The 17,553-nt window shown below is 26.6% G+C and overlaps 2 protein-coding genes across 2 annotated transcripts; both read right to left on the reverse strand.

Moving 5' to 3' along the window:
• Positions 1–2,602: 2,602 nt before the first annotated feature.
• Positions 2,603–3,587, reverse strand: LOC110180367 (farnesol dehydrogenase). Its single transcript, XM_020948032.2, has 2 exons — positions 2,899–3,587; positions 2,603–2,826 (listed from the first exon to the last, which is right to left on the reverse strand). The coding sequence occupies exons 1-2, from the start codon at positions 3,472–3,474 to the stop codon at positions 2,659–2,661; spliced, it is 744 nt and encodes a 247-aa protein (XP_020803691.2). The 5' UTR covers positions 3,475–3,587; the 3' UTR covers positions 2,603–2,658.
• A 1,259-nt stretch (positions 3,588–4,846) lies between these two features.
• On the reverse strand, positions 4,847–6,019 carry LOC110180365 (farnesol dehydrogenase). The gene is made up of 2 exons (XM_020948031.2): positions 5,424–6,019; positions 4,847–5,244 (listed from the first exon to the last, which is right to left on the reverse strand). The coding sequence occupies exons 1-2, from the start codon at positions 5,997–5,999 to the stop codon at positions 5,077–5,079; spliced, it is 744 nt and encodes a 247-aa protein (XP_020803690.1). The 5' UTR covers positions 6,000–6,019; the 3' UTR covers positions 4,847–5,076.
• Positions 6,020–17,553: the final 11,534 nt, after the last annotated feature.

Consider the following 17,553-nt stretch of genomic DNA (forward strand, 5'->3'; position numbering starts at 1 on the left):
CACAGAAAATAAATTTAGGAAAAATATAAAATTAAGAAAATGTAAAATATGCAATATAAAGAATGAAAAAGTCAAGACTTAGGTAGATTAAAAACCTATACAGAATAAATTAAATAAAGATTGAATAAAAATAGAGAATAGAGAATTATATATATAATTATAAGAATTATAATTATATAAATAAGAGCAAAGGATTTCAACTAAATCTATTTAAATAATAATTTATAAAATACTATATACTTAGAAATAATAATAAAAATACTATAATAAATAAAATAAGTAACACTTTGTTACTTAAAAAAAATACTATGTACCTAGAAATAATAATAAAACAAACTATAATAAATAAAATAAAAAACACATTTTATATTTAATATTAGCATTTAGCAGAATAATTAAATTTCAAATTAAGAAAATAATGGTAAAGAGAAAAGCATTTTAAATAATAACCAGTAAGAAAACAAACTTTGGAAAAATTTTATAAAATCTATCTTCTTAAAAATATTCTTAGATTGATTCGTCTGTTGATGCTGATTAAGAATATATATGATGTATAGGGTCGGAAATGATTATTTCACAGTTTTAAGCTTCTGACTAAAATTAGAAACACCTTACAAAGGTACATAATAATATATAATAATTATTTAAGACACTGTAATAATTAATAAATAAAAATAAAATTAATAATATAAATTAGAGAAATAGGAATTATAATAATAATAATAGTAATATAATAATAATAATAATAGTAATATAAGAATAATAATAAAAATAATAGTTATATCATAATAATAATAATAATACTAATATAAGAATAATAATAATACTAATATAAGAATAATAATAATACTAATATAAGAATAATAATAATACTAATATAAGAATAATAATAATACTAATATAAGAATAATAATAATACTAATATAAGAATAATAATAATAGTCATATAAAAATAGTAATAACATTAAATTATAATGAAATTAATTAGAAACTGCTGTTAAAGAAGACAGCATTTACATATTTAAGACTTTTTAGTTAAACATAAATTATAATAATTCAAATTATATCTATATATAAATATAATATAAATAAATTATATATCTTTAGATAAATATTAATTTATATATATTTATTTGTATATATTTATTTTCATGTTTTTATTTATATATATTTATTTCTCTATAGTTTTTAGTATATATTTATTTTTAATTTAATTATATATTAATATTTATTTATATATATTTATTTATATATATTTATTTATATATATTTATTTATATATATTTATTTGTATATATTTATTTAAATATATTTATTTATATATATTTATTTATACTTATTTGTATATATTTTTTTGTGTATATTTATTTGCATATATTTAATTTCCAGTGTAGTTGCAACAATATTAGTTGCAGCAGCAGCAACATTGACAACACCGTGTTTATATGCAACATTGACAACTTGGCGTGACGCGCAACGAAGTTCGATGTTGCTGCTGTCGCTGATGCTGCTGCTGCTCCTGCTGCTGCTGTTACCATAAGCATAAGCATCACCATTACCGTTACTTGTGCAGTGCTCCAGCTCCAGCTTCAGCTTCAGCTCCTTATCCTGCTCCTGCTCCTGCTCCTGCTCCTGCTCCTGCTCCTGCTCCTGCTCCAGGACCTGCTCCATCTCCAGCTCCTACTCCTGCTCCTTGTGCCACTGCTCCTCCTGTTTGCAAGCAAGTCATAAAAGTTGTCTGACTCTGGCTTAGCCCAAGGTGGAGGCGGCGTCAAGGAATGGCTCCATGTGTGCCATGTGCGGCTCCTGCTCCCTCGAAATGAAATGCAAAATGCGAAGCCATCGTCTCAAAAAATGCACTGAGAGAATGCTTTATGGGTTTTTCTCTTTTTTATAAATTTATGGTTCTTAAACCCGCATTTTTCCTATAATTCTCAAGTGGGGGTTGTGAGTTTTTCTTATAATTCTCAAGTCATAGTTGAGGTGCATGCAAATTTACCATATTCTTCAAGTTCTTGATTTTTTCTTATAATTCCCAACTGCTAGGTTTGTGTATTGCTTATAATTCCCAAGTACTAGTTCAGGAATTGCAAATCTCTGATTTTTCCTAGTTTCTGTTACTTTATAGCCTTATTGTGGCGTATAATTCCCAATTTTTCATTTAGGGAATGTAATTTTTGCATTTCTTTTGGTGCATTTTACGCGGTAGCAGCTTTTGCATATCTCCTAAACCCCGACGACCTGGAATTCTCTCCTTTGAGCGTGTTGTGTGTGTGCGACTATATTACATTTTATGTCAAACGCGTACGCTTTCAATATTGACAGAGAGCGTCCTTGCTGCAGTCGGCAAAAGCGGATGCGGATGCGGATGTGGCCGCGTCACCTGTTCCGGCTCTTGCTCTCCCTCTCTCTCACTCTCCCACCTTAGCTCAGCCGTCAGCAACATCCTTTTTGCCAGGACTCCATGCTAATGTTAACTTATTTTCGTATATACATTCTTTTTTCTCTCTCATTCTTGACTGCTTGCCGCAAGTGACACATCTCCCTTTTCAAGCCAAAAAAAAAAATGTCGCCAAGTTATTTTCAAATAAAGAAAACGCAATTTCAGTTATCGCTATACATATATTCGCTGAAAATGATGCAGGATTCAGAAGGACCTTAGAAGGGTTCACCCAGTGGTTTGATGGTCAACTGATGCACCTGGACATGCGGTGGTGTGGCCAAAGCGTACATTATACTGGCGGCCACATCATCCGGTGTTAGCATGGGCAAACTTTCATAACCCGAAGGCAGAATCTCGGTGTCGGTGACACCAGGACTAATGCTCTGCCAAAAAGGATATCAACATTATTACTCTCCAAGAAAAATAATTAAGAATTAAACTAATCACAAACTCACAGTGACCTTAATTTGCGTCTTGAAACCTCGAAACTCCTGTCGCAATAGCTCCAGCAAAGCTTTTATGCCATGCTTTGTCAAAGGATACATATTGAGGACCTGCAGCTCTTCACCCGGTGGATTTATCAATGTTTCACCAGTGAGACTATTGATGAGCACCACATGACCGGCCACATCGCGTTGTTTCATCGAGCGATACGCACGACGTGTACAATTAACCACACCCATTAGATTCACATTTAAAACCTGCTGCAAATGCTCCAGCTCCAGGGTGAGCAACTGCCCGGGAAATAGACAACCGGCATTATTCACCAAAATGTCACAGCCACCGAGTTGCTCTTCAATCCAATCAAAGGCAGCCGTCACCGAATCCAAATCCCCGACATCACAGTGAATGCAATGGAAACGAGATTGTAATTCTCCCGGCAACTCCTCTTTGATGGCCTCCATGCGATCCACACGCCGGGCTAGACCCACCACAACCACACCGGCATTGACCAGCTGGCGGGCAACGGCTGCTCCAATCCCAGAACTGGCTCCAGTGACCACAGCCACACGATCCTGCCAGCGATCCATCTTTCCAGTAGAATATATATTTTCTAATATATATTTCCACTATTTTTAAGTATTTTTTCTTGTTCAAACTATCCCTGGCTGAGTACTCTTCTCAACTGAGTTCAGTTTGTGCCTGGTCGGAGCTTTATATAGACCCCCGATTTGAACCCAGACCCATCCCAACTTGGCCTGGTACTTGGCTTTATTAATTATTTACTATCGAAACGCCCAAGCGCGCCGTTCACACGTGAAATGAATAATTGAGAGTATCATTCATCACTCAATTCGCGATGTGCCGCATTTATATAGTCGCAATTATGACGATTTTTTAAGCTTTTACTACTTAGGAGTTTACACTAGGAAACCCTCCGCATAATAAATCAGTTTCAAGTCATAAAAAAAATATCTAAATAGAACTATAGGTAAACAAACAGAAATATAAACAAATAAATCACTTAAGAAGTTTACTATGTATTTTGCGTTTTAAACCTTTTATAAATAAATCTTTTGGGAGCTATAAAAAATATATATAGAACTAGCTAAACAAAGTAATAAACAACAAATAAATCAGTTGGAAACTAAAGTACATATTTTGGATATTTAAAATCTGTTGAAATATATAAGGGTTTTATTTATTTATTATACTATTAAGTTATTTTAAAGATTTGTATTTATTTTATTTTATTAGCTTAAGTTAGGTTAAGTTGGTTTTATTTTATTAAGTTGGCAAAAGCAGTAAGTAATTAAAAACCATATAATGATATTATTAAATAAGTTTACTGAACAAAATATGTATATTATATACATATTTTAGCACAAAACTAAAGCTTCATAAAATTAATATAATACCAATAAGACTTTTTTCAACAAAGAAAATTATAAATCAATTTTATTTAATAATTTTAAGAACTTTACTTAATACTCTACTGTTTTTATACCCTTCGAAAGAAGGGCATTTTAAGTTTAGTCAGAAGCTTAAAACTTAGTGAAGGAGTCATTTCCGACCCTATAAATCATATATATTCTTGATCAGCATCAACAGGCAAAACTTTCTAGCTATCTCTGAGAGAAAAAAAATGTTTTATAATTTTTTTACATTTTTTAAAGAATAAAATTGACAAGAAAAATATTTTCAAAAAATAATTTTTTTACATTTTAAACAGAGTATGCATATTTATAAACCTTATAAAAACTAGCATGGGACAGCTTTCCGATTTAAAATTAATGCATTTTTGGCTGAGTTATGCATTTTTTAAACTTTGATTTATTGAAGAAATTGCCATATAAAATTATTTATTAATATAGATTCAGAGAATGCGAATAAATACAAATTAAAAAATATAGATTCAGAGAATACGATTAAATACTAACTAAAATCAAAACAAATTTCAAATTAAAATGAAATTTTCAAAAGCTTTAGTTTATTTAATAATGTATGTATAAAATATGTATAATATGTAGCATAGATAAATTTTATTATATAAAATATATGTATATATATTTATATTCATAACCATGAATGTATAGCAGTGCCTTGATTACTTCACAAATTATTTAGAAACCAGTGCTTTCGATATTTAAATATTCAAATGGATTACAGTGGTCCTGGTCAGTGTCCTAGTCCTAGAAGGGTTCCCCCATGGGCTTTATGGTCAGCTCATGCACCTGGACATGCTCTGGAGTGGCCAAAACATACATTATGGCATTGGCCACATCCTCAGCCCTAAGCATGGGCAGCGATTTGTAAGCCTGTGGCACTATCTCCGTGTCCACCAATCCAGGACTAATGCTCTGGTTAAGAACAGATTGTAAATAAATGATATATGAATTTCTGGCGCCTAATTTAGACCTTCAATTGTTCACTTAACGACTGTAAGGTCATAAAAATGCAAGTAATTAAAGTGCACAAATGGTTAGCTCAGTAATAACCAGATTTAATGTGATTTTAATTAACAATATTTAGTACCCACCGTGACCTTAACTTGGGTCTTAAAGTCCCTCATCTCCTGGCGGAATAGTTCAGTGAGTGCGGTCACCGCATGCTTGGTGGCAGGATATATATTCAATTCCTGCTGACTTCCAGGCAACGGATTAAATAGATAATGTCCCACAATGCTATTGATAAGCACCACATGACCTGTGACCTGCCGTTGCCGCATCGAGGCGAATGCCCGCTGTGTGCAACTAACCACACCCATCACATTCGTCTGGAGCACCTGCTGAACCGTGTCCAGGGACAGGGTCAGCAATTGACCACCGGATAGCTTTCCAGCATTATTCACAAGTATATCAATGCCTCCCAGCTCTTCGATTATTGCCTCAAAGGTGGCATTAACTGCTTCGATATCGGTGACATCACACTGATAAATATGAAGCTGCGATTGCTGTTCCTCCGGGAGTTCCCGGCGCAGTTGCTCCAGACGATCGAGACGACGGGCCAGAGCCACCACTATCACTCCGGCGGAGACCAGGCGACGGGCTAGCTCTGCTCCAATCCCTGAACTGGCACCAGTCACCACAGCCACCCGATTTTGCCAACGTTCCATGACAACGATTGCCAGCGAAATGAAATCACAAATCAGATCACAGATCTCTACGAGTTGAGATGCTGCTTCTCAGATTTTTTATACATTGAAAAAATCTTATAAATTAAATATTTGAAATTTAATTGTATTGTAAAATCAAATATTATAAGATTTTTTTAAGACTAAACACGAGTCTATTTCCTTTCTCCCAAGAACTCAAATTTTTTATAGAAAATCTTGGGTTTATTAGAAAGTTTATGATAGCTGAACACATATCATATTATTTTTGTACATCACTTGTACTATTTTCTTTGAAAAATAGTTAATTAATAGCTAAACACCACTTTAGTTTTTTCTTCACATCACTTCAGGTATATTTTAAAGATAAATATACTTTGAATAAGTAAATGGCATAAGAATAAAAATATGCTTGCCTAAAACCATATATATTCAATTTCTCTATTAAAAAAGAAGCTTAATTAATAAAGAGTATTGAATAAATTAAACTAAATTTCAGTATAATTTTTTAAAATTATAAATAAAAGTCTTCCCTTTTCTTTGAGTGGACTTACGTCCACCGAATTGCATTACGATTTCTGATTGCATAATCCGGCTCAACCGCAAATGGAAATGATCGGATTGCGGTTTAAGAGAAACCACAAATGTTTCATGGGGGAACTAGATTACGTTTGTTTCTTTTATAAATTTACGATACATTAAATATAAATTTTGTATAGATTTAAGATAGATTTAATATAGATTATGTATAGATTTCATATGGATTTAAACAAGATATTAGAAAGAATTAAAAATTGATTTAATGTAGATTTTGTATAGCTTTTGTGTAGATTTTGTGTAGATTTTGAATAGTTTTAAGGAAGATTTTATATAGATTTAAGATCGATTTTGTATTCATTTAAGATAGTATTAATGTAGATTTAAGATAGATTTTGTTGTAGATTTTGTATAGACTTAAGATAGATTTTGTATAGATTTAAGATAGGTTTTATGTAGATTTTGTATAGATTTAAGATAGATTTTGTGAAGTTTTAATATTGATTTGCTGTAAATTTTGTCTAGATTTTGTAGAGATTTAAGATAGATTTTGTATACATTTAAGATGGTATTAATGTAGATTTAAGATAGATTTTGTATACATTTAAGATAGTATTAATGTAGATTTAAGATAGATTTTGTGTAGATTTTGTTGTAGATTTTGTATAGACTTAAGATAGATTTTGGCTGGCAAAAATCCTCCAGCTGAACCCTCCCCGAGGGCGCCGGCTGGGCAATGGACACTGTATTACCCCGTACAATGGTAACGCTGTGGCGCATGCTCTGTCCGGGGTAATGCAGTGTCTAGCTAAGGCTTCGATTCCAATCCTCCCGCTTAAAAGCCGGTGGAAATGAATCACTAGCCATGGTTGGAGGTGCAAGTGGGTGGTTCCCCTGAAATAAACCAAAATTTTTGGCCGGGAAGATATTGTATAGACTTAAGATAAATTGTACGTAGATTTAGTATACATTTTGTATAGATTTTTTATATATTATTTATAGTTTTAAATTAGATTTTATGTAAAGATTTTGTAAAGATTTAAAATCTATATGAAATCTATACATTTATGTAGATTTTTTGCAGATTTTGGAAAGATTTTGTAGAGATTCAAAATAGATTTTGTATAGATTTAAGACATATTTTGTGAAGCTTTTGTATAGATTTAAAATTTGTATAGACTTAAAATATTTTTATGTAAATTTTGTGTAGATTTAAGAAAGATTTTATGTAGATTTTGTATAAATTTAATATCTTTTATGTAGATTTTGTGTAGCTTTTTTATAGATTTTGTGTAGCTTTTATATAAATTTTGTTTAATTTTGAAGAGATTTTAAATAGATTTTGTGAAGATTTCGTATAGACTTAAGATGTTTTATGTAGATTTTTTTTAGCTTTTGTATAGATTTAAAATATATTTCATATAGATTTTGTATAGACTTAAGATATTTTATGTAGCTTTTGTGTAGTTATTGTATAGATTTTGTATAGATTTAAAATAGATTTCTTGTAGATTTTGTATATATTTTGTGTAGCTTTTGTATAGATTTCTTGTAGATTTTGTAAAGATTTTGTGTATTTTTTGTATAGAATTTGTGTATATTTTTTATCGTCTTAAGATATTTTATGTAGCTTTTGTGTATCGATTTTGTATAGATTTCAAATAGATTTTGTATATATTTTGTGTAGATTTTGTATAGATTTTGTATAGATTTTGTGTAGCTTTTGTATAGAATTTGTATAGATTTGGTATAGAATTGAGATAGAATTTTTAAAGATTTAAGATAGATTTTATGTAGATATTGTATAGATTTTTTAATGATTTAAGATGCATTTTATGAATATTTTGTAAAGATTTTGTGTCGATTTTTTATAGATTTGTATAGACCTAAAATATATTTTGTATATATTTAATATAGATTTTTTATAGACTTAAGATAAATCTTATGTTGGTATTGTATAGATTTTATAATCATTTAAGATAAATTTTATGTAAATTTTGTATAGGTTTTTTGTAGATTTTGTGAAGATTTTGTAGAGATTAAACATAGATTTTGTATAGATATAAGATACATTTTATGTACATATTGTATAGTTTTAAGATATTTTATGTAGCTTTTGTGTAGCTCTTGTATAGATTTAGGATATTTTATTTAGATTTTGTGTTGGTTTTTTATAAATTTTGTATAGGTTTTAAATAGATTGTAGGTAGATTTTTTGTAGATTTTAAGTAGATTTTTTATAGATTTAAAATAAATTTTATGTAGATTTGGAGTAGATTTTGTATAGATTTAAGATATTTTATGTAGCTTTTGTAAAGTTTTTCTATACATATATATCGTGTAGATTTTGAATAGATTTAAAATAGATTTTATGTAGATTTTTTGTGTAGATTTGAAGTAGATTTTTTATAGATTTAAAATAAATTTTATGTAGATTTTGTGTATATTTGGAGTAGATTTTGTATAGATTTAAGATATTTTATGTAGCATTGTGTAGTTTTTCTATATATGTTGTGTAGATTTTGTATAGATTTAAAATACATTTTATTTAGATTTTTTGTGTCGATTTTTTGTAGATTTGAAGTAGAGTTTTTATAGATTTAGAATAAATTTTATGTAGATTTTGTGTATATTTGGAGTAGATTTTGTATAGATTTAAGATATTTTATGTAGCATTGTGTAGTTTTTCTATATATGTTGTGTAGATTTTGTATAGATTTAAAATAAATTTTATTTAGATTTTTTGTGTAGGTTTTTTGTAGATTTGAAGTAGATTTTTTATAGATTTAAAATAAATTTTATGTAGATTTTGTGTAGATTTGGAGTAGATTTTGTATAGATTTAAGATATTTTATGTAGCATTGTGTAGGTTTTCTATATATTTTGTGTAGATTTTGTATAGATTTAAAATTTTGTACAGATTTAAGATGGATTTTATGTAGATATTGTATAGATTTAAGATAGATTGTAGATTCTGTAGATATTTTATGTAGATTTTGTGTAGATTTTGAATAGATTTAAGATTTTGTACAGATTTAAGATGGATTTTATGTAGATATTGTATAGATTTAAGATAGATTGTAGATTCTGTAGATATTTTATGTAGATTTTGTGTAGCTCTTGTATAGATTTAAGATATTTTATGTAGCATTGTGTAGTTTTTCCTTATATTTGTGTAGATTTTGTTTATATTTAAAATAAATTTTATGTAGATTTTGTGTATATTTGGAGTAGATTTTGTATAGATTTAAGATATTTTATGTAGCATTGTATAGTTTTTCTATATATGTTGTGTAGATTTTGTATAGATTTAAAATAAATTTTATTTAGATTTTTTGTGTAGGTTTTTTGTAGATTTGAAGTAGATTTTTTATAGATTTAAAATAAATTTTATGTAGATTGTGTGTAGATTTGGAGTAGATTTTGTATAGATTTAAGATATTTTATGTAGCATTGTGTAGGTTTTCTATATATTTTGTGTAGATTTTGTATAGATTTAAGATTTTGTACAGATTTAAGATGGATTTTAAGTAGATATTGTATAGATTTAAGATAGATTGTAGATTCTGTAGATATTTTATGTAGATTTTGTGTAGCTCTTGTATAGATTTAAGATATTTTATGTAGCATTGTGTAGTTTTCCCTTATATTTGTGTAGATTTTGTTTATATTTAAAATAAATTTTATGTAGATTTTGTGTATATTTGGAGTAGATTTTGTATAGATTTAAGATATTTTATGTAGCATTGTGTAGTTTTTCTATATATGTTGTGTAGATTTTGTATAGATTTAAAATAAATTTTATTTAGATTTTTTGTGTAGGTTTTTTGTAGATTTGAAGTAGATTTTTTATAGATTTAAAATAAATTTTATGTAGATTTTGTGTAGATTTGGAGTAGATTTTGTATAGATTTAAGATATTTTATGTAGCATTGTGTAGGTTTTCTATATATTTTGTGTAGATTTTGTATAGATTTAAGATTTTGTACAGATTTAAGATGGATTTTATGTAGATATTGTATAGATTTAAGATAGATTGTAGATTCTGTAGATATTTTATGTAGATTTTGTGTAGATTTTGAATAGATTTAAGATTTTGTACAGATTTAAGATGGATTTTATGTAGATATTGTATAGATTTAAGATAGATTGTAGATTCTGTAGATATTTTATGTAGATTTTGTGTAGATTTTGAATAGATTTAAGATTTTGTACAGATTTAAGATGGATTTTATGTAGATATTGTATAGATTTAAGATAGATTGTAGATTCTGTAGATATTTTATGTAGATTTTGTGTAGATTTTGAATAGATTTAAGATTTGTACAGATTTAAGATGGATTTTATGTAGATATTGTATAGATTTAAGATAGATTGTAGATTCTGTAGATATTTTATGTAGATTTTGTGTAGCTCTTGTATAGATTTAAGATATTTTATGTAGCATTGTGTAGTTTTTCCTTATATTTGTGTAGATTTTGTTTATATTTAAAATAAATTTTATGTAGATTTTGTGTATATTTGGAGTAGATTTTGTATAGATTTAAGATATTTTATGTAGCATTGTATAGTTTTTCTATATATGTTGTGTAGATTTTGTATAGATTTAAAATAAATTTTATTTAGATTTTTTGTGTAGGTTTTTTGTAGATTTAAAGTAGATTTTTTATAGATCTAAAATAAATTTTATGTAGATTGTGTGTAGATTTGGAGTAGATTTTGTATAGATTTAAGATATTTTATGTAGCATTGTGTAGGTTTTCTATATATTTTGTGTAGATTTTGTATAGATTTAAGATTTTGTACAGATTTAAGATGGATTTTATGTAGATATTGTATAGATTTAAGATAGATTGTAGATTCTGTAGATATTTTATGTAGATTTTGTGTAGCTCTTGTATAGATTTAAGATATTTTATGTAGCATTGTGTAGTTTTTCCTTATATTTGTGTAGATTTTGTTTATATTTAAAATAAATTTTATGTAGATTTTGTGTATATTTGGAGTAGATTTTGTATAGATTAAGATATTTTATGTAGCATTGTGTAGTTTTTCTATATATGTTGTGTAGATTTTGTATAGATTTAAAATAAATTTTATTTAGATTTTTTGTGTAGGTTTTTTGTAGATTTGAAGTAGATTTTTTATAGATTTAAAATAAATTTTATGTAGATTGTGTGTAGATTTGGAGTAGATTTTGTATAGATTTAAGATATTTTATGTAGCATTGTGTAGGTTTTCTATATATTTTGTGTAGATTTTGTATAGATTTAAGATTTTGTACAGATTTAAGATGGATTTTATGTAGATATTGTATAGATTTAAGATAGATTGTAGATTCTGTAGATATTTTATGTAGATTTTGTGTAGATTTTGAATAGATTTAAGATTTTGTACAGATTTAAGATGGATTTTATGTAGATATTGTATAGATTTAAGATAGATTGTAGATTCTGTAGATATTTTATGTAGATTTTGTGTAGATTTTGAATAGATTTAAGATTTTGTACAGATTTAAGATGGATTTTATGTAGATATTGTATAGATTTAAGATAGATTGTAGATTCTGTAGATATTTTATGTAGATTTTGTGTAGCTCTTGTATAGATTTAAGATATTTTATGTAGCATTGTGTAGTTTTTCCTTATATTTGTGTAGATTTTGTTTATATTTAAAATAAATTTTATGTAGATTTTGTGTATATTTGGAGTAGATTTTGTATAGATTTAAGATATTTTATGTAGCATTGTTTAGTTTTTCTATATATGTTGTGTAGATTTTGTATAGATTTAAAATAAATTTTATTTAGATTTTTTGTGTAGGTTTTTTGTAGATTTGAAGTAGATTTTTTATAGATTTAAAATAAATTTTATGTAGATTTTATGTAGATTTGGAGTAGATTTTGTATAGATTTAAGATATTTTATGTAGCATTGTGTAGGTTTTCTATATATTTTGTGTAGATTTTGTATAGATTTAAGATTTTGTACAGATTTAAGATGGATTTTATGTAGATATTGTATAGATTTAAGATAGATTGTAGATTCTGTAGATATTTTATGTAGATTTTGTGTAGATTTTGAATAGATTTAAGATTTTGTACAGATTTAAGATGGATTTTATGTAGATATTGTATAGATTTAAGATAGATTGTAGATTCTGTAGATATTTTATGTAGATTTTGTGTAGATTTTGAATAGATTTAAGATTTTGTACAGATTTAAGATGGATTTTATGTAGATATTGTATAGATTTAAGATAGATTGTAGATTCTGTAGATATTTTATGTAGATTTTGTGTAGCTCTTGTATAGATTTAAGATATTTTATGTAGCATTGTGTAGTTTTTCCTTATATTTGTGTAGATTTTGTTTATATTTAAAATAAATTTTATGTAGTTTTTGTGTATATTTGGAGTAGATTTTGTATAGATTTAAGATATTTTATGTAGCATTGTGTAGTTTTTCTATATATGTTGTGTAGATTTTGTATAGATTTAAAATAAATTTTATTTCGATTTTTTGTGCAGATTTTATGTAGATTTTGACTAGATTTTGTATAGATTTAAGATATTTTATGTAGCTTTTGTGTAGTTTTTGTATAGATTAAAAAAATATTTTATGTAGCTTTTGTGTAGTTTTTGAATAGATTTAAGATATTTTATGTAGCTTTTGTGTAGTTTTTCTATATATTTTGTGCAGATTTTGTAGAGATTAAAAAAAAAATTTATGTAGATTTTGTGCAGATTTTATGTAGATTTTGAGTAGATTTTGTATAGATTTAAGATATTTTATGTAGCTTGCTTTGTATAGATTGTGTGTAGATTTTTTGTAGATTTTGTATAGCTTTAAATTTTATATAGATTTTGTGTAGATATTTTGTAGATTTGGAGTAGATTTTGTATAGATTTAAGATATTTTATGTAGCTTTTGTGTAGTTTTTGTATGAATTAAAAAAATATTTTATGTAGCTTTTGTGTAGTTTTTGAATAGATTTAAGATATTTTATTTAGCTTTTGTGTAGTTTTTCTACATATTTTGTGCAGATTTTGTAGAGATTTAAAAAAAAATTATGTAGATTTTGTGCAGATTTTATGTAGATTTTGTATAGATTTAAGATATTTTATGTAGCTTGCTTTGCTTTGCTTTTTGTATAGATTTAAAATAAATTTTATGTAGATTTTGTGTAGATTTTTTGTATATTTGGAGTAGATTTTGTATAGATTTAAGATATTTTATGTAGCTTTTGTGTAGTTTTTGTATAGATTAAAATAATTTATGTAGCTTTTGTGTAGTTTTTGAATAGATTTAAGATATTTTATGTAGCTTTTGTGTAGTTTTTCTATATATTTTGTGCAGATTTTTTAGAGATTTAAAATAAATTTTATGCAGATTTTATGTAGATTTTGAGTAGATTTTGTATAGATTTAAGATATTTAATGTAGCTTGCTTTGTATAGATTGTGTGTAGATTTTTTTTTAGATTTTGTATAGCTTTAAAATAAATTTTATGTAGATTGTGTGTAGATTTTTTGTAGATTTGGAGTAGATTTTTTATAGATTGAAGATATTTTATGTAGCTTTTGTGTAGTTTTTGTATAGATTTAAAAAATATTTTATGTAGCTTTTGAATAGATTTAAGATATTTTATGTAGCTTTTGTGTAGTTTTTCTATATATTTTGTGTAGATTTTGTATAGATTTAAAATAAATTTTATGTAGATTTTGTGTAGATTTTGTGTAGATTTTGTACAAATTTTATATAGATTTTATATAGATTTTATATAGAGTTTAGTAGATTTTAGATAGAATTTTTGTAGATTTTGTAGAAAGATTTAGATACTTTTTATAGGTGTTAGATAGATTTTATAAAGAATTTGTTTAGATGTAGTGTATATTTTTTGTAGATTTTGTGTAGATTTTGTGTAGATTTTGTGTAGATTTTGTATAGATTTTGTGCAGATTTTGTGTAGATTTTGTGTAGCTTTTGTGAAGATTTTGTAGAGATTTAACATAGATTTTGTATAGACTTAAGATAAATTTTATGTACATATTGTATAGTTTTAAGATATTTTATGTAGTTTTTTTATAGATTTGTTGTAGATTTTGTATAAATTTAAAATATTTTATGTAGATTTTGTGTAGCTCTTGTATAGATTTAAGATATTTTATGTAGATTTTGTGTAGCTTTATTATAGATTTTATATAGGTTTTGGATAGATTTAAAATAGATTTTATGTAGCTTGCTTTGTATAGATTGTGTGTAGATTTTTGGTAGATTTTGTATAAATTTAAAATAAATTTTATGTAGATTTTGTGTAGATTTTTTGTAGATTTTGTGAAGATTTTGTAGAGATTTAACATAGATTTTGTATAGACTTAAGATAAATTTTATGTACATATTGTATAGTTTTAAGATATTTTATGTAGATTTTTTGTAGCTTTTTTATAGATTTGTTGTATAAATTTAAGATATTTTATGTAGATTTTGTGTAGCTCTTGTATAGATTTAAGATATTTGATGTAGATTTTGTGTAGCTTTTTTATAGATTTTGTATAGGTTTTGGATAGATTTAAAATAGATTTTATGTAGCTTGCTTTGTATAGATTGTGTGTAGATTTTTTTTAGATTTTGCATAGATTTAAAATAAATTTTATGTAGATTTTGTGTAGATTTTTTGTAGATTTGGAGTAGATTTGGAGTAGATTTGGAGTAGATTTTGTATAGATTTAAGATATTTTATGTAGCTTTTGTGTAGTTTTTGTATATATTAAAATAATTTATGTAGCTTTTGTGTAGTTTTTGAATAGATTTATGATATTTTATGTAGCTTTTGTGTAGTTTTTCTATATATTTTGTGCAGATTTTGTAGAGATTTAAAATAAATTTTATGTAGATTTTGTGCAGATTTTATGTAGATTTTGAGTAGATTTTGTATAGATTTAAGATATTTAATGTAGCTTGCTTTGTATAGATATAGATTTAAGATATTTTATGTAGCTTTTGTGTAGTTTTTGTATAGATTTAAAAAATATTTTATGTAGCTTTTGAATAGATTTAAAATATTTTATATAGCTTTTGTGTAGTTTTTCTATATACTTTGTGTAGATTTTGTAAAGATTTAAAATAAATTTTATGTAGATTTTGTGCAGATTTTATGTAGCTTTTGTGTAGATTTTGTAAAAATTTTATATAGAGTTTAGTAGATTTTAGATAGATTTTTTGTAGATTTTGTAGAAAGATTTAGATAGACTTTTTATAGGTGTTAGATAGATTTTATAAAGAATTTGTTAAGATGTAGTGTATATTTTTTGAAGATTTTGTGTAGATTTTGTGTAGATTTTGTTTAGATTTTTGTAGACTTTGTGTAGATTTTTTTTATAGATTTTGTATAGACTTAAGGTAGATTCAAGAAACATTTTTTATTGATTTTATTCCTATCCAAATTATTGATTTAACAAAAACTACCAATCATTCAAAAGAAAATTCCCGATACTCTTTTTTTTTTTTGCAAACTGAAAAGAGAAGAGAGGAAAAACAAACGCTACGATGGGCATAATCATAAATACATTTTTGTTAGCTGATTGGATTATTTATTGGAATATTTATACCTGCCATGAAGGCTCTTTATATAATATTCAATGCCTCGAGTTGTTTGCTCCTCAAACCTACTGATTCATGATTCCCCTTTTCCGATTTTCCCCTTTTTCCGATTTCCCCTTGAATAACTAAATCGATGTTGTATATGAAGAGGAGTTCCGTGATGAAATATTGACGGCTCGTATTCGCAAGTTTGTCGCAGCTGCAAGCCAACAACAACAAGAAACATAAAAACAAAAGCAGAAAATAACGAAGAAAAACAACAAGCTCTCCTCCCTCAATGACGACAGCTGCACAAAAGTTTTCCCTTTGAAATATAAATAAAAATCAATTTGAGGCGCATTTTACAGCACCGAAACTCAAACAGAGGCGGCGGCTTGACTGGATAAAAAAAAGAGGAAAAAATTGTAAGAGGGGTTGGCGATTTCTTGAAAAGGGGGGTTTCCTTGTGAAGTGCCACCTACGCAAGCAAATGTCGGCAATAGTTAACAAATGCCATAGGGGAAAACTTCAGTGCCGACAGGTTTTTTATGCACTCAGAAAAAATAGATGGAGATTTAAATTTCATTCAAGATACTTTTGAATATATTTTAAAATAGATTTTTCTGCATATTTCAAATAATATTTGATAAATATTAAAAGCTTTTATAGAATATATTGTTTTGAAATAGGGCATTATATGTAATGTAAATAATGCTGAAACTTTAATCGAAATAACAACTAAACATATACTAATGAAATTAAGCGAAAAAGAACTTATAGCTTTGTTTCTTAAATTGTTAAAAGCATTTTTGATTAAATGTTGTTAATTTATCAAGAATTGATGTGCAGCTTTGGCTTATTAGATGCTAGCCTTGCATTAAAATTCCCAATACGTTCTAGCTGCAAGCTTATGAACAAAGGGTGTTTTTATGGTATTTATTTGTTTAAATGGTTTTATACCAACTTACAAATGTTTTAAAATAAAAATCAATATAAAAAATCAATATAAAAAATCATTTAAAATAGATTACCAAAGATACAAAACATTTTTTAAATTTTACTAATAAAAAAGTAATGAAATTGAGAATTTTCTAATCAGAAATTGGATTAGAAAGAATTTATGGTGCCTAATTATTTAAATTTCTTGCTTAGGTGAGATATTTTCACAGATAAAAAACTTTAAAAATATGTAATACACATTTTAAAGCAGATATTAATAATCCTATTAATATTAAATTTTTTCAAATAAATCAAAATAATAGCTTTGTAGGCACTGTGATTTGCTTAACTGTAAGTCCTGCGCCTCCTACCGAGGCACACGTGCTATTTGCTCACGTGTTTATGGAAATTGAGCAACGTATTTCAAGTATTTGGAGGAGAACGCCGTTTATTTGCCGAGACGATAGAGACGAAAGGCAGGAAAAATGCGCATGAAAATTTCC

Source organism: Drosophila serrata, unplaced genomic scaffold (assembly GCF_035046125.1).
Source record: "Drosophila serrata isolate PLE 108 unplaced genomic scaffold, ASM3504612v1 contig_276, whole genome shotgun sequence".
In the NCBI taxonomy this organism is placed as follows: domain Eukaryota; kingdom Metazoa; phylum Arthropoda; class Insecta; order Diptera; family Drosophilidae; genus Drosophila; species Drosophila serrata.

Excerpts from the sequence above, each read along its gene's own strand:
- LOC110180367 (XM_020948032.2), bottom strand. The coding sequence starts at position 3,474 with ATGGATCGCTGGCAGGATCGTGTGGCTGTGGTCACTGGAGCCAGTTCT. Across the intron at positions 2,827-2,898 it reads AGACGCAAATTAAGGTCACT|AGCATTAGTCCTGGTGTCAC; the intron begins GTGAGTTTGTGA and ends CCTTTTTGGCAG.
- LOC110180365 (XM_020948031.2), bottom strand. The coding sequence starts at position 5,999 with ATGGAACGTTGGCAAAATCGGGTGGCTGTGGTGACTGGTGCCAGTTCA. Across the intron at positions 5,245-5,423 it reads AGACCCAAGTTAAGGTCACG|AGCATTAGTCCTGGATTGGT; the intron begins GTGGGTACTAAA and ends GTTCTTAACCAG.